The following is a 22905-nucleotide window of genomic DNA, read 5'->3' as shown; positions in this document are numbered from 1 at the left end:
AGTTCCATTGAGTTAGACAAGGCTGTGTTAGTTACAAGCTAAAGTAATCAAGACACGGGTTCTGGCACAGAAACAGAAATATATTGAATAGAGCAATGAAACAAGATACAAAATCCAGAGAGAAACCAATGCACCTACAGGCAAGCGATCTAGGACAAAGGAGGCAAGACTATACAATGGAGAAAAGACAGCCTCTTCAATAAGTAGTGCTGATAAAAATGGACAGCTACAAGCATAAGAATGAAATTACCATACTCCCTAACATATACAAAAATAATTTCAAAAGAAATTAAAGACCTTAGAAAAGGCGGAGGAACCAGAGATCAAATTGCCAACATCCACTGGATCATCGAAAAAGCAAGAGAGTTCCAGAAAAACATCTATTTCTGCTTTATTGACTATGCCAAAGCCTTTGACTGTGTGGATCACAATAAACTGTGGAAAATTCTGAAAGAGATGGGAATACTAGACCTCCTGACCTGCCTCTTGAGAAACCTATATGCAGGTCAGGAAACAACAGTTAGAACTGGACATGGAAGAACAGAGTGGTTCCAAATAGGAAATGAGTACGTCAAGGCTGTATATTGTCACCCTGCTTATTTAACTTATATGCAGAGTACATCATGAGAAACGCTGGGCTGGAAGAAGCACAAGCTGGAATCAAGATTGCCAAGAGAAATATCAATAACTTCAATATGCAGATGATACCACCCTTATGGCACAAAGTGAAGAAGAACTAAAAAGCCTCTTGATGAAAGTGAAAGAGGAGAGAGAAAAAGTTGGCTTAAAGCTCAACATTCAGAAAACGAAGATCATGGCATCTGGTCCCATCACTTCATGCCAAATAGATGCAGAAACAGTGCCAGACTTTATTTTTGGGGGCTCCAAAATCACTGCAGATGGTGACTGCACCCATGAAATTAAAAGATGCTTACTTCTTGGAAGAAAAGTTATGACCAACCTAGATAGCATATTCAAAAGCAGAGACTTTACTTTGCCAACAAAGGTCCATATAGTCAAGGCTATCGTTTTTCCAGTGGTCATGTATGGATGTGAGAGTTGGACTGTGAAGAAGGCTGAGTGCCAAAGAATTGATGCTTTTGAACTGTGGTGTTGGAGAAGACTCTTGAGAGTCCCTTGGACTGCAAGGAGATCCAACCAGTCCATTCTAAAGGAGATCAGCCCTAGGATTTCTTTGGAAGGAATGATGCTAAAGCTGAAACTCCAGTACTTTGGCCACCTCATGCGAAGAGTTGACTCATTGTTAAAGACTCTGATGCTGCGAGGGATTGGGGGCAGGAGGAGAAGGGGACGACAGAGGATGAGATGGCTGGATGGCATCATGGACTCGATGGACATGAGTTTGAGTGAACTCCAGGAGTTGGTGATGGACAGGGAGGCCTGGCGTGCTGGGATTCATCGGGTCGCAAAGAGTCAGACACGACTGAGCGACTGAACAGAACTGAACTGAGCTGAAATATAAGAACAGACCCCACAAAACTCTTAGAGGAAAACATAGGCAGAGTACTCTCTGACATAAATCACAGCAGTATGTTTTTTCACTCACCTTAGAATAATGAAAATAAAAACAAAAGTAAGCCAATGGGATCCAATTAAACTTTGCTTCTGCACAGCACAGGTAATCATAAACAAGACAGAAGAAAACCCACAGAAGGGGGGACAATATTCTGAAGTTATGCAAATGACAAAGGATTAATCTCCAAAATATTCAAACAGCTCAAGGAGCTAAATATCAAAATACAAACAACCCAATCAATAAATGAATGTAAGATCTAGGTGGACTTTTCTCTATAGAATACTGACAGATGATCAAAAAGCACATTGAAAGGATGCTCATAAAGGGTGCTCCACATCACTAATAATTAGAGAAATGCAGAAATACTACAATGAGGTATCATTTCATACCAATCAGAATAGCCACCATCAAAAAACCTACAAATAATAAATGCTGGAGAGAGTGTGGAGAAAAGGGAACCCTCCTACACAGCTTATGGAATGTAACTAGGGTACACCCACTGTGGAGAACTCTATGGAAATTTCTTTAAAAACTAAATATAGAGTTGCCATATGATTCAGCAATCCCACTCCTGGGCATATATCCAGAGAAAACCAAACTTCAAAAAGATGCAAGTACCTCAATGTTCCAAATTGGGAAAGGAGTCCATCAAGGCTGTATATTGTCACCCTACTTATTGAACTTATATGCAGAGTACATCATGCAAAATGCCAGACTGGAGGAAGCACACGTTGGAATCAGGATCGCAGTGAGAAATATCAGTAACCTCAGATACGCAGATGACACCACCCTTATGGCAGAAAGTGAAGAACTAACGAGCCTCTTGATGAAAGTGAAAGAAGAGAGTGAAAAAGTGGACTTAAAGTTCAACAGTCAAAAAACTAAGATCATGGCCCAGTGACAAGCAGTAACAACCAACAAGAAAGGAGAAGCCACATTTTGTTTGTTTTTGCATCTCTAAGATCCAGCACAGAGACTAGACTCTGAAATTGGTTGGTTTTGGTTGTGCGACTTTTGAAGGACATGATACGCATTGAATATCTGAGATGGGGGAATATGACACACAGATTATTTCAAGAAATAAATTTTTTTCAATATGTAAATTATGTTTTTTTTTAAGTTTTAAAATTGAACTATAGTTGGTTTAAAATATTGTGTTAGTGTCAGTTCTCCAGCATAGTGATTCAGTATTTTTGCAGATTTTACTCCAATACAGTTTATTACAAGATATGGCTATAATTCCCTGTACTATAGAGTATAGCCTCATTGCTTATCATTTTATACCTAGTAGTTTGAATCTGTTAATGCCATACTCCTAATTTGTCCCTCCCCCTTTAGAAGAGAGATTTTTGTAGACTTCTCAGCCTAGGCGAGTTACGAAAGAAAAGCTCCTAACTAGGAATCTTCCCTCTGCCTCTTGAATCTATTAAAAATAAAGGGGGACACACTAAAAAGAAGAACTAATGAGAATGGAGTTGGACCCTGTGGGGACCTCCCCATATACCCTCCCACTAGTTTGTAGAAAAGCTTTAGCCTCCAAGGCTTTGCCAGAGTCCCAAAGAGCAAACGTAATTAGAGAAGTGAGAAGATGCTGAGACAAATGAAAACAGTTGAGCAAGACAAAATAACAACAGTTAAACCTTCAAACAAACTCAAGGACCTTTAACTTTTCCTCAAGAGCTGCAGAGAACTTTCGGAGCCATATCCATGAGTTATTCTGCAGATACTGACACTGGCCCCAGGTGGAAGAAGTTAACTGCATGCTGTCTACACCTATGCTTACCCCAGACCAGTTGAAACTTGGTCATGGCTGATGATACTGATTCCTGAAACCACCCAGTTAGCTACCACCAACCAATCCAGAAAGAGGTACACCAGCCATCAGCACCTCACATCCAGACCCCAAACGTTGCATTTCAGAACCCTTCCCTGAATTTGGGGGAGAATAGATACATGTATATATATGGTGGAGTCACTGTCTGTGCCCCTGAAACTATCACCCTTTTCTTCGTCGGCTCTGCTCCAATATAAAATAAGTTTTTTGAAAAAATGGGTTTTGTCCTTAGCAAACCTAAGTCACATATTTTTCTTCATTCTACTTTACCAAGAAGTGCATTTATTTTTTTGAAAATATTCTAACTATCGGGAAAGGTTTAAGATTTTGTTAATTCTCTCATAAACCAGCCTACCCTCCTTGGAAAGAAAACATTAACAGTTTAATATAAAACGTGGGGACATATATTTCTACACTGCTATCTGTATACCTACTCCTGTGTGTGAGTTTGTGTGTGTCTATATCTAGCTATTTCTCCCTACCGGAAATACGCTGTGCAACATTTTGAAGCTTGCTTTAACAATAAACTCCTGACGTTAAAAACAACATCAACAAGCAACAATAAAACCCTTCCCTGGAAGCCATCAGAGAGTTTGTGTCTTTGGAGAAGGAGCCCTCTGTTCTTGCCTGGCCTCGCAATTGGCACCTTGGAATAAACACCACAATTTCCTTCATCACATCTGGTGTCAGCAGATTGGTTTGACTGTGCATTGGGCAAATGGATTCAGTTTTGGTTGGGTAACAAAATCTATCCAACTCCTGCAGGAGGACAGGAGGCAACGTATAGGTTGTGTTCTAGGTTCTCCATAAAACCTAGCCAGGAACTGGAGAAATACTAGACGATTTCAATATTCTCCTTAAAATTGATAGTTAAAACAACTGTCTAGTGTGAGGGTTCATTTATGTGCCGATTTGGTTCGCTTATGATCCCAGCTGTTTGGTCAAATATCAGTTTAGATGTTTTTGTGAAGATATATTTCAGATATGATTAGTATTTAAATCTGTAACTGAAAGGGAAAAAAGTACAATTCAAGAAAGAGAGATTCAGGTTAAACTGAAAGTCTTCTGAGAAAGAGAGGCGAGGGCTTATGAAGACAAAAAGCCACAGGTTGTCAAAAACTGCCCGATGAGAACTGTGACTGACCCTCATGCGAGTCAGGAAATATTTGGCCTCCCAGAAGCACAAGGTATACAGGGCAGGTATGGTCCAAGAAGTAGCTTGAATTTCTGGCAGATGTTCTGGAGGACTTCAAAATGGAAAAGAAATGATCTGAAGCTCAGGTTGCCTCTAGGCTGAAACGTGCATATGCCACACTCCTTAATGGCCTCCCAGCTCTGTTTCAGAGAGCTCTTTAGGGAGCATTGTTGTCATTCAGTCAGTAAGTCATGTCCACCCCTTTGCAACCCCATGGACTATAGCACACCAGGCTTTCCTGTCCATCACTATCTCATGGAGTTTGCTCAAATTAGGGAGAATTACTGACTCCATCATTTTTATTCAACGAATGGCACTATGAAATCTGTCTCTGACTTCTGCTGAAGTGAACAACCATAATAGGGAAGACCCTTTTGTATTCTATTACAAGTGCAGCACTAAAAGGATGTTGTCCGTAAGCTTAAATTATACATAGTGGCTCAGCACTGGGAGCCCTGCTTCCCACATAATGAGCATTAAGATAAAATACCTGTATTTAGCTCCAAGGAAACATCCTGACCAAGCCCAGCTGTCAATGACTGCAGGAAGGAAAATAACACAACCCCTTCAGAGGCTGATGGGAACCAGGAAGGGTTTGGCTTTACTCTTTCTCCTTTTAGTGTAAAACAAGCCTGAATTCTAACTCAACCAAGATGGATCTTGGGGACATGAGTCCACCATTTTACCTTGATCTACCAGCTTTCCAAACAAAGTTGCTATTGCTTGCCCCAACAACTCATCTCCTGATTTATCAGCCTATCCAGCAGGAAGCGATGCAGCTGGGTAACACAGTGACCCTACCTATGTCTAAGGCCTTCAGGTGAGCATAAGCTCACTGGCTGGTGCTGCTGTATGGATCACAGTTTGCCAGAGATCTCTTCCTTGCAGACGAGGCAAAGCCTATGCCAGTTGTAAATTGGCATAGCTCCCTGTACTCAGGTGTGTGCTGTTGAGGAGAGGAAAAACTTTACCCTTCTAGATTCATCTGGTGGATTGAGAATCAACTTAACATGAGACAGATTAACAGGAAGAAAAGCAAACAAGAGGTTAACAACATGTATACTTCTGTACATATGGGTGAGTCCCAGAAAACCTGAGTAACTCATCAGAATGGTTGAAACCCTCACCTTAAATGCCATCTTCAGCTAGAGACAAAGGAGGATGTTGTGGGTAGTGGTTTGGGAATACAAAGTGGAGGAAGGTGATTCACACGGAGATGGAAAAGCAAGTGTTTGGAACTCTCTGTAAATATTTGGAGTTCCCCTGACCACACCTGGCCCACATTTTTTTCTTGGTATCTCTGGTAGCTCTCTTCCTGGGCCAGCCCCTTTATCTAAACTATTCAACAGTTAAGAAGGTAGTCAAAAGAAAGACTTTGAGTCTCTTCTTTCTTAAAAGTACTCTGCCTAACGTCATCCTCTTGACAAAGAGACACATTTTGGGGTGACAAATTTTGCTTCCCTACAATACCCTGGATCAGGTAGAAAAGGTTAATACGGAAACCCAAGGAGGAAGCCACCTGCTTCCCAAAATAGTCCCGAAAGTTTGGGGGGGACTTGCTTAGATGCCTGAATCTAAGTCTTGGGGGACTTTGGCTGAGACCAATTTCTTTTGCTAGGTAAGGGTCTTGCTGATTAAATGTTGCCTAAGACAAGCCAAAAGGATTTGGTGCCTATCAACTTCAAGTTTCCTTGGACTGGTTACAGTGGCTGAATTGTGGCCTAAAACTCTTCTAGGAACAAGGTGGGAAACTGTGGGAAAATAAATTTCCCTGGGGTTTCTCAGAGGCTCTTTGTCTCTCACACCTCCAGCCAGTCATCTAATTAATTGCTCCAACCTAAGGATTCATAGTCTCATCTCCCCAAGGAGACTAAATATTATAGCTCAGGGTAGGTCCCCCGAAAGCGCTCCGTCTCATTGAGAATTTATATTTCAAGAGGGATGAGGCCAAGATCTGGCTCCTTGAGAGATTTTGTTACCAGCAAAGCCTATGAACAGTTACCAGGCTAAAAAAAAAAAAAAAGACAACCAACTTAGGAAGAAAAATACTAACCTCCTTTCCCTTGTGCTTAGTGTGGTTTCTCTTGCTCACAGGGTGATGCCTGCAGAGGCCTTGCTCCCAGCCTTTCAAACCGCAGTTCCTGGTGTGAACCTGCTTGGACGTGGCTTCTGCTTGGGGTAGGGGGGCCGTGTGCATAGATGCTGCAGAGGACACCTTAATGCAAGATGGCAACGAGCCCTGTGAGCCCCATTACCTGGAGCAGCTGCGCCTGTCTCTGCTCCTAGAGACCTCCAACTCCACCCCTGCCCTGCTGACCAGAGCCCTGTGGAGCAGCCCCGCCCGCGGCCTATTGGAGAGCCTGGGCTGCACAGCGGGGTGCCCACCTTTCAGTTCCTTTGCGCCTCAACACAACTAATTCCATTGGCAGAGCGACACTTGGCAGATGACCCTTTTTGGGTGGGTAACAGCTTTACTTACATATCAAAGCCCAGAGTAAGGAGGAGCTCCTTCCCAGGAGAGGAGAAGGCCCTTCTCAGCAGCAGGGACAAGGTTTCCTGCCGTCTTGCACCTGCTGGTGTGGAACACCTGACCTGCTCTCAGCACACGGCCCCAGGTGCAGTCCTGGGCGAGGGGGCAACACCTGGATGTTTCCTGTGAGATATTTAGTAAGAACTGTGTCTCTGATAGCAATAACCTGTTCCTGCCTTCAGGATAAAAGGAATGAATACTGAAAGCCCAGCCAAAAGAGACTGTCTCAAAGAAGTGAGTGACAGTGAACGCCAAGAGGAAGGAGAAATTCAGACAAACAAGGACTGGAAAGGTGTGGCTTTGATTCAGCGACGTGGAAGTCATCAGTGGCTTGGGAGCAGTTTTGAGGGAAAGAGAGGGATGACAGTCTAGAGTTGCTAGAGATACAGGCAAACCTTTCAAGAAGTTTGTTGTGGGACCTAAGATTGTCTGGGGCGAGTGAGGGGAACAGCAGGGTGAGAAATTTATAGAAAGAAGATCTGAAATCATCATCAGAAGATACAAATTAATGAAATAAAGTGGCAGGGTCACTGGGCAGTGCAGCACTGAGACGCGTGGAGTGAGGCAGGAGAAGGCTCAGGAGTCTCTCACATGAAACTGGAGTTCTGCCCAGTCAGACACTGAGAGGACAGAAGGAAAAGGGGATCAGGATTAAGTGAGCATTAGTAACTTGTCAGCTCTTGGAATTGTGGAGGAAAACACTTCCTCCACCCGCTTAGGTTCAGTGTTTGGGAATCTGCAAATTAAATTGTTAAAAGCAGATAACCATGAGAAAAACACTTAACGGCTTTCTAGCAGTCATGTACACATGTGACATTTGGACCATAAGGCTGAGCACCGAAGAATTCATGCTTTCAAACTGTGGTGCTGGAGAAGACTCTTGAGAGTCCCTTGGACAGCAAGGAGAACAAACCAGTCAATCTTAAAAGAAACCAACCCTGAATATGTTCATTGGAAGGACTGATGCTAAAGCTCCAATACTTTGGCCACCTGATGTAAAGAGCCAACTTATTGGAAAAGACTCTGATGCTGGGAAAGATTGAGGGCCGGAGGAAAAGTGGGCGACAAAGAATGAGATGGTTAGATGGCATCTTCGACTCAATGGACATGAATATGAGCAAACTCTGGGAGATGGTGACAGACAGGGAATCCTGGCGTGTTGCAGTCCATGAGGTCACAAAGAGTTGGACACAACTGATCGAGTGGACTATAACAACAACATGCAAAGCTTCACACAGAAATGTGACTTGAAGGGGAAGCTACAACTGGGAGTTGATATACTACTTAATAAATGACAGGGAGTAGGAGATAAAGGCATCTTCCGAAAAACAGGTGACTTGGGGAGGGGCACTTATGGGAGAACAAATAACATTTCGGAAAGATAAATGGTACCTTAGGAGGATATATGGGAGATAGGGCAGTTTTGTGAAAATGTCTGGTGCTTGGAACTTTTCCCTAATTTTAAGACTTTTTCCAAAAATCAAACAACAATAGGTAGGTTGATAGGTAAAGAAAAGGTGAAAAGCCTTTGGCAAATCTTATTTATCTATGGGGAACTTTTCTCTAATTTTAAGACTCTTTCCGAAAGTAAATCAAAAGTCAATTAAAATGGATTCAAATGCATTCCTTTTTAGAGCTGAATAATATACAACTTCTTTATCCATTCATCTGTTGATGGACATTTAGGTTGCTTCCATGCCCTAGCTAGTGTAAATGCTGCTGCTGCTAAGTCGCTTCAGTCGTGTCTGACTCTGTGCGACCCCAGAGATGGCAGCCCACCAGGCTCCCCCGTCCCTGGGATTCTCCACGCAAGAACACTGGAGTGGGTTGCCATTTCCTTCTCCAATGCATGAAAGTGAAAAGTGAAAGTGAAGTCGCTCAGTCGTTCCCGACTCTTAGTGACCCCATGGACTGCAGCCTACCAGGCTCCTCTGTCCATGGATTTTCCAGGCAAGAGTACTGGAGTGGGGTGCCATTGCCTTCTCCGATTGTTAATGCTAGAAAATACACAGAATGAAAAGAATGAAAGAAATCCATAGACTTTTTTTTAAAGCTATGGACATAACTGCAATGAACACTGGGGTACATGTGTTTTTTTTTGGAATTTGCTGTATGATGCAGAGAACCCAAAGCTGGTGATTTGTGACAAACTAGAGGGCTGGAATCAGGAGGAGGTGGGAGGGTGGTTCAGGAAGGAGGGTTCATATGTATATCTATGGCTGATTCAGGTTGATGTATGGCAGAAACCATCACAATATTGTAAAGTGATTATCCTCTGGTTAAAAATAAAAATTAGGACAAGTTAACTCATTTAAAAGGCAAAAACTCAGGCAAATCTTATTTCCCATGAGGAAAGATCTATGAATCAGTGTTCAAAGTTACATATAGTAAGTTTTATGCCACTATTAACAGTTATAATACCTCAAAACATTGACAGTAGCCATAACAGCAGTAGCTACATCTTTAGGTCTATGTATAGTGATAAAAACGGGAAAGTACAAAAAAGCTATCGATCAACACCACTAAGTAGTAATGACAAGTTTGGTTTTTGTTGCTGTTTAAACAGCTGGTATCAGGGCTCAGTCTGAGTCTGTAAAGGCGTCTCTGGTGGCTCTTATGGTAAACAATCCAACTGCAATGCAGGTGACTCCGGTTGATCCCAGGGTCTGGAAGATCCCCTGGAGAAGGGAATGGCTCCCAATCCATTATTCTTGCCTGGAGAATTCCAGGGACATAGGAGCCTGGTGGGCTATCCATGGGCTCACAAAGAGTCGGACACGACTGAGTGACTAACACTTTCACTTTGAACGTGGAAAACTCAACAGTGCTGATGTCTGCTTAATGCAGAGAAACATGGCTTAAAATGCCATATCAGTTTTCATGATACACACATAATACAAAAATATTTTCCTTTAATAAACATTTTCTCATCATGTTTAATGGGAAACAACTAAAATCTCATGGAAAGAATCCAGTAGGGAAATTTTTACTATTGAGTTTTAAATCATATATTTTTTTCTTCAAAATCTGTATATATTATTTTGATGTTTTCACAGGTTAGTCCCGATACAGATTTGATCCACCTGTAGATAATAGAGAGGACAATCTAGAGAATTCAGATTCAAATTCAGCAGCACCTGGAAAGAGAGAGAATTATATTCTTTATCTAAAATACTTGAATTCACAAAGTATTAGCTAAAACGAAACAAAAAAATCACCTGAGACCTTTCCTAGTGTTCTGAAGAATGAAACATATCTATATATGACATGACACAAAATACAAGATAACTGCATTATCTGCCCATGGTTGAATGTGTGGCTGAGTATCAGAGCTTCTGGTTTTCTCATTCTTCATTCATTTACTCAGTCTATGCACAAGGGTGCTGTGACAAGCACTGGAAGTAAAAGATGAAGGTGACCCAGTGCACCCTGAAAACGATACGTTATAAAGTGGAAAAAGAGATGAACAGGCAATTTCCATACAGAGTCATAAATACTGAGACAGATACAAAAGATGGCACAAGGAACACGCAGAAGGGACAGCCAGCTTTGTGTCAGTACTGCCAGCTTTTTGGTGGAGGTGCTATGGAAGTAGCTACCTGAAGGACGGGAAAAAGTACAGGAGATGGAGGGGAGAAGCACATACAAGACCGGAGGTGAGGAAGCGCACCTGTGGGCTCCTACACAGTCTGTCTGGTTAGATGCAGAGTTGAGGGGCAGAGGAGGATGGTAAGGAGATAAGGCCGACTACTTTGGCAGGACCCAAATTGATGTGGGTGTTTGGAGTCTTTCCTGAGAGCAAAAGATAAACCAGTGAGAAAGGGAATGACAGGGAAATGTTAAAGTCACCCCCCAGTGACAGCTACACAAACGTGATTGCTCGAGTCTGGGTTTCCTAGCCTTAACCACTACCAGACACTTGAGACATTGATGAACTCCGTGTTTTCTGAGAATAGTGTCAGCGTGGAGGCTGACAGTTCCACAGGGGTGGCAGAAGTAGAGGAAGGATATACGCAGAAGGGAAAAGAAATACATAGACCTTTTCAGATTTTTTTTAAAGCTATGGAACATAATAAATAAATAAGGAATAAGGATATTTTTCACTATGATTGCTCATGTGTTCACATTTTCCATTAGCTATGTATAAGAAAAAGTATACAACATAGCATTTGTTATACAAACAGTGAAAAGAGACGCCACTTACTCTTTACAGTATTTCAGAAATCAATGTCTAAATTTAATTCATACGTTTTGGCAACATACCTTCTTCTAGTTCTCTAGTTATACTCTTTTCCAACTTCCGCCGTGTCTGAAATAAGTCAAATATTATTTATGCTTAAGTTAAACAAGAGATATTATCATAGAAATGATACACAACTTACTACATGTGACATTTAAATAACACTTTTAGAGACTAGACCTAACTTGAAGATTACGTAGAAGAAAAATAATCACATAAATAAAAGAAAATGAATTCCTACTTACTCTGCTTTTAGCTAACAGAGAACATATATATGGCATGCTATTTAGATTAATTTGATAAAAGTACAATAAATGTCAGTCTATGGAGTACACAAAATTTCAGAGGTTACAGAATGACCCATAATCCTGGAACAATTCACGAGATTACTATCTTCTTCTCCAACAGCTCTTGCCCTAAATATGTACTTCTGAGACCTTTATTTTGATTTCTAGGTGAGGGTAATGTTCAAATGGAGGAAGGAGTTTGAAGTTGAATGTTAACAAGGAGAACACATCTGCAATTTTCTTTAAACTTTTCCATTTAAGGAAAACATAGAAAGGTGAGAAGATTATACACAAGAAAACAATGTACCAGCGAGATTTAATTCTGAAGATGTTTAGTGAGAAGAATTCTCTCATAGGTGCTAGCTTCCGAACTACGTCTCATAGAGGGAGAAGGTCCCACAGGGGTCACTGCAGGGTTGAGAAACAGAAGTCACAGCTGCCAGGGTCTCTGAACGCTCCTTATCTAAAGGGCTCTATATTTGTCTCCGTTTTATATAACACAGTTCCATGCAACAGTGTTTGTTTTGTTTTGTTTTAAAGAAAGGTTGTCTATTTTGAAAAAAAAATTTTTTTAAGGTATGAGAGTCATTGATTTAGTCAAAGTTCCTAATTCTACAAAAGTAGTAACAAAGCCAATGGCCTTCTTACTGAGTCCAGAGTCTTATGCCAGCTACTTCCTCATATTAAGGAAAAAACACATAAATTCTAGCTAAATCATAGAGAAAATGAATATGTAAAACCGTATTATATAGTTCAATAATGCTTCTGGCATGACATGACATAGTAGCTTTTGAACTAAATTATATGTCTTAAAGGCATGAACAAGAATAAATTTTTATCGAACTCCTATTTGTAGCAGTCAATATAGTTAATTTACACAGCATAACAGTTTCTTAAACACAGGACAGGGAACTTGAAGGAGAAAATCTTTAGTTGAATCAAGCAGGCCAAAACTGAAGAGATTCATCCTTAAAAGGATGTTCGTTTCCTCCAGGTAAATAAAAACCTGGCTTATTAAAATTCGTCAACAAATGAATTACCCACTTTTTGCATTATTTAGGACAAAATGTAAAACACAAAACAGATCTCTCTTTACTGTCTGCTGCTGCTGCTGCTGCTAAGTCACTTCAGTCATGGCCGACTCTGTGCGACCCCTTAGATGGAAGCCCACCAGGCTCCCCCATCCCTGGGATTCTCCAGGCAAGAACACACGAGTGGGTTGCCATTTCCTTCTCCAATGCATGAAACTGAAAAGTGAAAGGGAAGTCACTCAGTCGTGTCCGACTCCTAGTGACCCCATGGACTGTGCAGCCCACCAGGCTCCTCCGTCCATAGGATTTTCCAGGCAAGAGTACTGGAGTGGGGTGCCATTGCCTTCTCCGCTCTTTACTGTCTAGCATACTTCTATCCAAGCTCTCATCATTAGTTAGTATATACAAAAAAGTATGTGTAATCTCAACTATAATCTAAATCCGGTCAGAAATTGCAGTTGAACTTCATTTCCTCAGCCTAAAGTTTCAAGGGGAGGTGTTATACTCCTAGTCTCCTCATGGAAGTGGGGAGTTTTACCTAACGGGTGAGTTTGGGAGAAGAAACTAAGAAGTGCTTGCTTGGTTCCGAATCTGTTCTTTGAAAAGATGTATGTGCCCACAACACTGTGAATGTGGGTCTGCAGTAGGCAGCCTGCCCCAGGGATGGGGATCAAGCATTTGCTTCCACCTCTTAGGCCTGCGTTTCTGACTTGGGATGAAGTGTTCGGAGGCCCGCTGTGACTGCACAGCTAAAGCACGTCCTCCAGGTTCACAGCTCTCAAGTACTAAGACCCAACATAGCCGCAGTGCTGTCAAAGAAACCTTAGACTGCTCTTCTATGATGGCAAGAAGCCAAATGAAAAAACAGCTTGAGATGGCACTTAACAAGGGCTACTTTTCTCTGGATGTGAGAGTTGGACTATAAAGAAAGCTGAGCACCAAAGAATCGATGCTTTTGAGCTGTGCTGTTGGAGAAGACTCTTGAGAGTCCCTTGGACTGCAAGGAGATCTAACCAGTGCATCCAAAAGAAAATCAGTCCTGAATATTCACTGGAAGGACTGATGCTGAAGCTGGAACTCCAGTACTTTGGCCACATGATGTGAAGAACCAATGCATTGGAAAAGACCCTGGTGCTGGGAAAGATTGAAGGTGGGAGGAGAGAGAAGGGGATGACACAGGATGAGACGATTAGAAGGCCTCACTGACTCGATGGACATGAGTCTGAGTAAGCTCCGGGAGTTGGTGATGGACAGGGAAGCCTGGCGTGCTGCAGTCCATGAGGTAGCAAAGAGTCAGACACGACTGAGTGACTGAACTGAACTGAACTTTTCTCTGCATCACCAACATCATGAAAACAGCATCAAAACCATAAACCCGTGTGCACTGACTGGATATTTTAATCACAATGATTACACGATGAAAACTAGTTCCAATTTAAAGACTCCCTGTCATTACTATCTCAGTCGTCATTCATCCAGGTGATGTCAAGACAGAGGCAAAAGTGAGCTTCATTTACAAGTTTTAAATATTTGATTTAACTACAAACTTAGAAACATTCTACAACTGCTTGGCAAGATATGTTTTAGAAATTTAAATCAAAATTCTGTCAGTAAAATAGTAATTAAAGATGTACTCTTGTGTAAGAAAATGACAAAAAATGATCATCTAAAACTAGAAATTAATCTTTTGATTTAGTATTACAAGTTTGTTTAACCCATAAAAAGGATTTATCTAGGATTTGTTCAAATAAAAAATCACCCATAAGTGGTTAGTGTTTAGACGCCAGTCATTCACTTATGCTTAAAGGCAGAAAAACTGCGGTGGGTGCAGCAGAGCTCGGAAATGATTCTGAACCACCGCCAAAGTGAAATCAATTAGAAAGTAAGTCAAACATCTCAAAGTACACTTTCGGTTACTTGGCAATAAGGTTTCATTTCTATAGTAGAATTTAAATCCAGATTTTCAAGAAATTTAAGAAGTTAATAAGTATTTCTAAAATCGAGAAATCTAGGGGAAAGACAATCAAAATGTTCATTAATTATGGCTTTTACTTAGTGTGCGTAAGTCAAATAAACAACTCAGAAGTTCAGATTAAAACCAAGAATCAATCATATAAGAAATCTGAAACCCAAGGAAAAAACGATATTAGAACTAACCTTGAGCAAGTAAGTCATCATGCTGCTATTTGAAGTGAGTGGAACTGAGGTAGAAGACTCTAGGTTTGCTCTTGGACAAAGATTTGAATTGAAAATTAGAGTATTATTGAAATTTCCAATGCCAGGGCGCTCCAGGAGTGGCCTCATGGTGAGAGTGCTCAGTAAAGACTTGTTCTGCTGTTTCTCCACCTCAAGTTTGGTGCTCGTCTCTGCCAGCCTCTCATTAGTCCTGGGGAAGATGGAAAACACCAATTTCATTCACGCTTCCCTAAATGACTTGCATTTGTTAAGTTGCCATATAGTAAGTGGAATGTCCCATTAAGCCGTTTGAACGCCAGAAACACAGAGCAGACCTCTTGTAAACAATGATAGCTGTAACCTTGCTCTAAAGAAGTACACATGTGTCTGGGGCTCCTCAAGTAACAAGTCACAGTTGGGAGAGGAGAGAAAGGGAGGTGGCCTCACAGTGACACCTGCTGCCTCTGGGACACACCTGCCTCCAGGAAACAGTTCAGGGATGAAGAAACACCCCATCCCACCAAGCCACATTCAAGTGCTTCCTTTCACCACCCTTGCACATACGTTTCTCTCATGACCTCGGAGAAATTAAGCATTTGGCTCTGAGGAATCACCTAGAGCCACAATCTCGAGGGAGGATGAGAAAGTCAGTGGGTGACAAAAGGGCTAAAACGGCCCCAGGAATAATGACAAGTATCCCCTGCTTTTCCAAAGTTCATTTTCTGTTACTTCACTTCTACCAAGGGCCTGCATCAGCAGCTATGTTTCATAATAAAAAAAAAAATCTGAAGAGAATTTTTGGTTTCATTTAAAAAGGCAAAAGCTCTAAGCAGCGTTCAGTGTATGTTTTCACAGTGAAGGCATCGCGCTGCCAAGCAGGGAGACCGGCCCCACCGAGCTCCTTCTCCAGAAGCCGCCCCCACATCCCAGCATCAAGTCGCCGCAGCCCCGAGCCTTGTCCGGGAGCAGCTGCGCTTCCCTTGTGCATGTTCAGTGTGGGCATCGACTAGCAGAGCCCGTCCTCGGGTGCCTGCTCCTTTGCTGTCTGCTCTTTGGCTTATGAAAGGCGTCCTAGGGGCGCTCTGCTTTCAGAAACCTGGAGTCGGCACTGCAGGTGGGATCTGCCCTCTCCAGCCTCCACACGCCCCTCAGTCAGGTCACCATGCTAGCTTCAGCCACTCTGTGAATTACCCGGCCTTTCACCCCTGTGTGAATTCCCCTATTTCACAAGCCTGCTTTTACTTAGTGTAGGGAAACTTACAAGGATACCCTATCACTCATTTTTCTTAGGGCGCCCTCAGGCAGTGACTATCAGTTAGCCTTCACTTCCTACTAACCTCAGGAACCTGGCTCTATAAAAATTAGGCTTCAGAGAGAAGTTAATGGACTAAATTTATTTTCTGTGATTCTGGGTTTTGACTTACTTGTCTAGTCTTTTTTCCAATGCCTTTTTAACTTTTAGTTCCTCTAGGTAGAGTTGCTTATATTTTTCCAACTCTGCTTTATTAGAATCTTGAAAAGTTTTCATCTTGGAGAGTTCAGATTCCAAGTCTTTAAATCTGAGTTCCATCTGACTTCTTATAGAAGCAATATCCTCCTCTTGGACCTGCTGTAAGTTTTCTTGAGATGCTGCTCGTATCTAAGTCAAATTTTAAAAGATACATTTTTAATGATTATAACCTGAATATAATAATTATTATAATTATATTATGAATATAATTATTATGGGACAAATATAATTATTTGTCCCATTTAGTTTTGAGTCAGTAATTCAGAGAGCGCTTTTAAACGTGAAAATAAGAAAAGTGGAACTTTAAAATAATCATCGTCAATGTGACATGAATTAAATCTGAATTATAAAATTAATGTGGAATCAATGTTATAGTAGTACTTAAGGAACTGGATAATTCAAAGACTAAGAGGATGAAGTGAAAATTTAGAAATTGAACAAGACAACTTAAGAATAATGCCAAGAGGATGGTACCAGTTCTAAACCACATATTTTTTTTCATCCTCATAGTCTTGTTTTATACCAATTGGTCTTATAAGTAAAAGGATTCTCTAGTGAGAAGCATTCTGAAAGATCAATTTACTGATAACTGTGATGGAAACTGAAATATTTACAAGGAGAAACAAGTGCCCCCTTCCTTCCAGAAATCTACAAAACACACTGCTCTAAGGGAAGTAGAGGAAACATATAAGCTGATACATCTAAAATGTAATTTACAGTGAGGTGAATTCAAGTACATGACAGATCAACAAATTAAGCTGAAAAAATAGGTTGACTTCTTTTAATTTCTCTACGAGATCCTGTCTTGCTCTTTCTTCAATCTCAAGTTGAGTTTATACTGCTCAACTTGAGTGTGTTCTACCATATTCAGTTCTATATGAGTTTTGAGTTTCACTACCTCTTGCTCCAACTTCTTGTTCTCTTTCTCTAGTTGCTCACATTTCCTCTGCCATCCTTTCATTGATAATAACTCCTGTTGAAGAACTCGATTTTTTGCATCCAGGTGCAGACATTGTGAACATGCAGTTTCTAGCTCTGCTGGAAGATGATCAATCTGCAAGAAGAAAACAATACCATTTGGTTCTGAGGGAAGTGGACTGAGTACCGCCTAACTCAAACCGAGGATCAAATACATACGATGGTATCTGTATTGTAGAATGTAGGACCTGGAATAACTCAAAGAATCAAGAAAGAAGTTCAAACCGCCAAGAGTCACAAAATATATTCTTCACTATCATCTTAGTCTAAAAACATTTGCACTTGATTTGACACTCTTTTACTGTTCTACAGTAATACTTTTCTATCTTTCCTCCATAGAATGACTACAAGTCACCTCTTAGTAGAATGTCTCTTACTCCTTCCCGCAGCTTGTCCCACGGTTTTTAAAGAAGTTTGAGGTATCCTGTATTGAGTTATCTAGGGCTGAGTTAATAAATGCCTCCCAAAAGAAGATTGTGAAAATAAGACTCTAAGGACTAAATATGGATTCTAATCCAATAAGCCTTTTTCTGAACTACAAACAGTTTTTGCTAATTTGAATTGCATTCCAAAGAAAAATGATTCACAGGGTTAAAGAAATCCCATCTCCTAAGAGTTTAGTGAGATGATCCATACATTTTTCTGAACAACAACAAAAAATGCCTCATTTTTCTAACCCTTTGTTACTTTCCACAGATTAAGAGAACATACGAGACAAAGGAAACAAAAACTGTTTCCTGGACTATCAGTGACAGTGAGTTGGAAAGAACTTTCCTTGAGACAGAATGATTACTTTTTAAGTCAACGTGAGTGGAGTTGGTGGTTTTCAAACATGTCTACAAATTCTTTGACACTTTGCTCATGAAATTCCCTCTCCTCAAGTATGTGCTAGTCCTAGTAACTGATTCCTCCTAGACAGAGTCTGGGGAAACTGCTGTGTGAGTTTTAAAGCTAAATAGCTTCTGAATTTTGCTCTGTGGGGAAGCCAACTCTTAGAATCAGGCAACATGCTGTGAAGAAGCAAGGCCACATACTGAGCACATGTCAGTGTCCCCACTGACCACCCCACCTAATGTCCCTTCCAAAAGCCAGCTCTGTCAGACGTGTGCATGAACAAGTCTTCAGATGACTGGTCCCCACCTTCACGACATCCTGGCTGATGCGACTGGAGAAGAAATGAGCTGGGCTCACTCACTGAGACTTGCCCCAACGCAGACTTGTGAACAAAGGAAATGCTGTTTTGAGTCACTAGGCTTTGAGGTGGTTTCTAATGCAATTTGTTAACAATAAATAACTGGCACAGATACTGATATTAAAAATGAGGTTCAGTTTAGTCGCTCAGTCAAATCTGACTCTTTGTGACCCCATGGACTGCAGCACACCAGGCTTCCCTGTCCACCATCAACTCCCAGAGCTTGCTCAAACTTGTGTCCATCAAGTCAGTGATGCCCCCAAATGAGGTACTGCAATTAAAAAAGACCTGAAACATATGAGAATGCCTTTGAAGCCGGAGGTAAGTGGCACTCGAATGGATGCAGAGAAAGAAATGAAAACCCAATGGGCTTCATGACATTGTACACAGAAGCCTGATGGTCCTTGAAGATGCTGCCGGTGTCAGCTTCTAGGCAAGAGAAGAAACTGACACTGAAACATGGGGGTGCAGAGACTCTTGCCATGAAGCAGCTGAAAGTAAACCAATGAGAGGGATAACCTATCAGAAAAATTTAAAAAGAAAGTGACAGTGAAGTCACTCAGTCGTGTCCGACTCTTTGCTACCCCATGGACTGTTGCCTACCAGGCTCCTCCGCCCATGGCATTTTCCAGGCAAGAGTGGGTTGCCATTTCCTTCTCCAGGGGATCTTCCTGACCCCAGGATTGAACCCAGGTCTCCTGCATTGCAGGCAGACACTTTACCATCTGAGCCACCTGGGAAGCCTAAGAAAAATTAAAAAGTATTATTCAATATAAAGGAACCAGGACTCACTGGGTTCAATACTGTATCCCCTTTACAGCATCTCCACGTACCCAATTGTCACATGATGCTAAAGGACAGAAATGGCTTCTGGGCTGAGATCAAATCAAGGGTGCTGCCAGGAAAACATGGTCTAAAGGTAAAACCTGTAGACTGTAAGTGTAAGACCCTGGAAAGACTTAAGGTGGTGCCTCAGATTCCTTTAAGGATCTTAAGAGCAAAAGAATGTTAAAGGTGTCATCCTGCAAAGTTTCACAGGAAGCCCAAGGTGCAGCTTCTAAGTCACTTCAGTCGTGTCCAACTCTGTGCAACCCCATAGACGGCAGCCCACCAGGCTCCGCCATCCCTGGGATTCTCCAGGCAAGAACACTGGAGTGGGTTGCCATTTCCTTCTCCAATGCATCAACGTGAAAAGTAAAAGTGAAGTCACTCAGTCGTGTCCGACTCATAGTGACCCCATGGACTGCAGCCTGCCAGGCTCCTCCATCCATGGGATTTTCCAGGCAAGAGTACTGGAGTGGATTGCCATTGCCTTCTCTGGCAATGTCATATGTAGATGACACCACCCTTATGGCAGAAAGCGAAGAGGATCTAAAGATCCTCTTGAAGAAAGGGAAAGAGGAGAGTGAAAAACCTGGCTTAAAACTCAACATTGAGGAAACTAAGATCATGGTATCCAGTCCCATCAGTTCATGGCAGATAGATGGGAGAACAATGGAAACAGTGACAGACTATTTGGGGGAGCACCAAAATCACTGCAGATGGTGACTGTACCCATGAAATTAAAAGACGCCTCCTCCTCGGAAGAAAAGTTATAACCCACCTACACAGCATATTAAAAGCAGAGATATTACTTTGCCGACAAAGGTCTGTCTAGTCAAAGCTATGGTTTTTCCAGTAATCACGGATGGATATGTGAGTTGGACCATCAAGAAAGCCGAGCACCGAAGAATTGATGCTTTTGAACTGTGGTGTTGGCGAAGACTCTTGAGAGTCTCTGGGACTGCAATGAGATCCAACCAGTCAATCCTAGAGGAAATCGGTCCTGAATATTCATGTGACTGATCCTGAAGCTGAAGCTCCAATACTTTGACCACCTGATGCGAAGAACTGACTCATTGGAAAAGACCCTGATGCTGGGAAAGATTGAAGGCATGAGGAGAAGGGGATGTCAGAGGATGAGATGGTTGGATGGCATCACTGACTCGATGGACATGAGTTTGAGCAGGCTCCAGGAGCTGGCGATGGACAGGGAAGCCTGGCTTGCTGCAGGCCATCGGTTTGCAGAGTTGGACACAACTGAGCAACTGAACTGACACATAAAATACTAAATGCTAATGAAACTTTTTAAAAGTGTGGCTATATTTACATTTTACTTTCTAAAGATGCTCTAATTTTCATCAGTGGTTCAAGATATTCCAGGTTTTGTTAAATCACATCTTACTAAAATAATCTTTGAAAAAAATCCCATGCAAACCCCACCTCTTAAAAAAAAAATCAACAAAGGAAAAAATGTATTCTTTCAGAAAGAACTGTTCTATAGAGACGTAGTCTTCATTCCTGGTGAAGAGAACAAACTGCAATATTAAAAATGATTCATTCTCTAAAATATCACAGAAGGGTTTGGATTACAAGAGAAATTCAGAATTCTCAATCAAATCACTGCTGAAATTTCCAGACTCAAACAGATATTTGTGTACCAATGTTCATGGCAGCATTATTGACAATAGCCAGAAAGTGGAAAAACCCTGATTTCATTGACAGAGGAATGAAGAAACAAAATGTGGTCTATATAAAATATTGCTTTTCAACTGGATTCTCAGAATGTTTTAAATTAAAATCTTACTACAAAAATCATTAATTTTATGAATTCAGTCCACTTCTTCTATAAAGAGGAATTATGCTACCAGTAGCAAACAATATCTGTAAAAATACAATAAACTCTTTAATCAATGACATTTGTCACACTGTCAAAATATTGTCATATATTACTAGTAAAAAAATTAAAATTCTTCCTCAGTATGACAGAAATAAAGAAGTTGACTTACCAGTCTTGTACTTAACAGGTTTTTCTGAAGGTGTTCAATTTTGCCCACTTGCTTTTTGACTGTAGTTTGTAACTCGGCATTTTCAATTTCAAGTCTAAAATGCAGATTTAAAATAATTATTCTCACACATGGTGTTTTTTTTTTTTTTTTTTTGGTTGTGGACCATTTTTAGTCTTTATTGAATTTACTACAACATTGCTTCTGTTTTATGTTTTGGATTTTTGGCTGTGAGTCACATGGGATCTTAGCTCCCCGACCAGGAATGAAACCCACATGCTCTGCCTTGGAAGGCAGAGTTTTAACCCCTGAACTCTCAAGGAAGTCCTTCACACACAGATTTTTAAAATACCACACTGTTTCTGAACAAACATCTGCAGTTCAATTATACAGGATCTTAGAATTTTGAAAAGTAAATGATTTGGCAACTGTACTGTTTTTCTAGTTGTGTTTTGTGGACAATTGGCTTCCCTGGTGGCTCAGACGGTAAAGAAACTGCCGGCAATGCAGGAGACCCAGGTTCGATCCCTGGGTCAGGAAGGTCCCCTGGACAGTGAAATGGCAACCCACTCCAGGATTTTTGCCTGGAGAATTCCATGAACAGAGGACCCTGGTGGGCTATATCCATGGGGTCAGAAAGAGCTGGAAGCGACTGAGTGACTAACACTTCACTTTTCACTTGTGGATAATGTGCAAAATATGGAAATAAAGGGGGAAAATATGCATCTCAAAACAGCTCAAAGCCGAAATGTCACCCAGCTTCACAGTGATGTGTCTATTATCTGATTTAATTCTCGTATTATACTGTTTATCTGCTCTATACTTAAGTTGTTTTCTGTGCTGCTTTACATCATACTTTTGGATGTGATCCTGTGTTTTTTCAGCACATCTCACGGCCTCTACATGTTGATCCTGTGCTTCTTGCAACTAAAAAGAGAAAAAAGGGAAAAACAACTGTTTTAACTACTGATAACCTAGCGAATCCGCCATCATCACTTTCTGTCTCTTTCATCTGCACATTGTTTACAGCTCTTTTCCTGCCATACGGCAGAGTTGAGTTGTTACAACAGACACCCTACAGTCCACAAACTGAAAATATTCACTGTTTGCCCTTTGTACGTTACTGACCTCTCCTCTAGCACTCAAATACAACATCATCCATACTTTAAAATAGATTTCCCAAATAATAGATAACGCCAACATATGGACTTTGAAAACCATCACCACACACAGCAGCTCACCTTCTTTTCCCTCCTCACTGAATCTGGTTACAGACACAGAAGGGGCCACCGTCCAGCCTTCCTGATATTAAGTTACTCAGACAAAAGATGCAGACCCGCTGTCCACGCCCTGCCCCTCCCGATAAACCTGCAGAGCTTCACCACCTCACAACCAGAAAGAAACGGGTGTGAATGTGCAGCAAGTGGTGGAAAATTCCACCCTGTGGAGCATGTTCCCTCTTTCTTTATTAGAGGCTTTGATTAACTTCAGAGATCTTCACATATTCTAACCAGTCCTCAGATCTTTCCAACAGGTTCCTATCCCAGCAAAAAAATGAGGCCATTCCCTTG

At 41.3% G+C, this 22905-nt stretch overlaps 1 protein-coding gene and 1 long non-coding RNA gene across 2 annotated transcripts in view; one reads left to right on the top strand and one right to left on the bottom strand.

The window, feature by feature from the left end:
- The window catches only part of LOC139186647 (uncharacterized), a 54376-nt gene that overhangs the window by 19157 nt on the left and 12314 nt on the right, over positions 1-22905 (top strand). The window contains exon 3 of the long non-coding RNA XR_011570309.1: positions 6661-22905. This exon is cut by the window's right edge and continues 12314 nt beyond it. This is a non-coding gene — a long non-coding RNA (uncharacterized lncRNA). The remainder of the gene's footprint in view (positions 1-6660) is intronic.
- LOC109567584 (ankyrin repeat domain-containing protein 26-like) overlaps positions 10020-22905 on the bottom strand; it is a 78248-nt gene continuing 65362 nt past the window's right edge. The window contains exons 23-29 of the mRNA XM_070801936.1: positions 22191-22261; positions 21338-21431; positions 17238-17393; positions 16254-16468; positions 14812-15040; positions 11360-11405; positions 10020-10179 (exon numbers count right to left, since the gene is read on the bottom strand). Coding sequence (XP_070658037.1) covers positions 10154-10179; positions 11360-11405; positions 14812-15040; positions 16254-16468; positions 17238-17393; positions 21338-21431; positions 22191-22261 — 837 coding nt within the window. The 3' untranslated portion in view covers positions 10020-10153. The remainder of the gene's footprint in view (positions 10180-11359; positions 11406-14811; positions 15041-16253; positions 16469-17237; positions 17394-21337; positions 21432-22190; positions 22262-22905) is intronic.

This window comes from Bos indicus, chromosome 13 (assembly GCF_029378745.1).
Source record: "Bos indicus isolate NIAB-ARS_2022 breed Sahiwal x Tharparkar chromosome 13, NIAB-ARS_B.indTharparkar_mat_pri_1.0, whole genome shotgun sequence".
NCBI classification, from domain to species: Eukaryota; Metazoa; Chordata; class Mammalia; order Artiodactyla; family Bovidae; genus Bos; species Bos indicus.
This window is presented reverse-complemented; position numbering and strand designations above follow the sequence as displayed.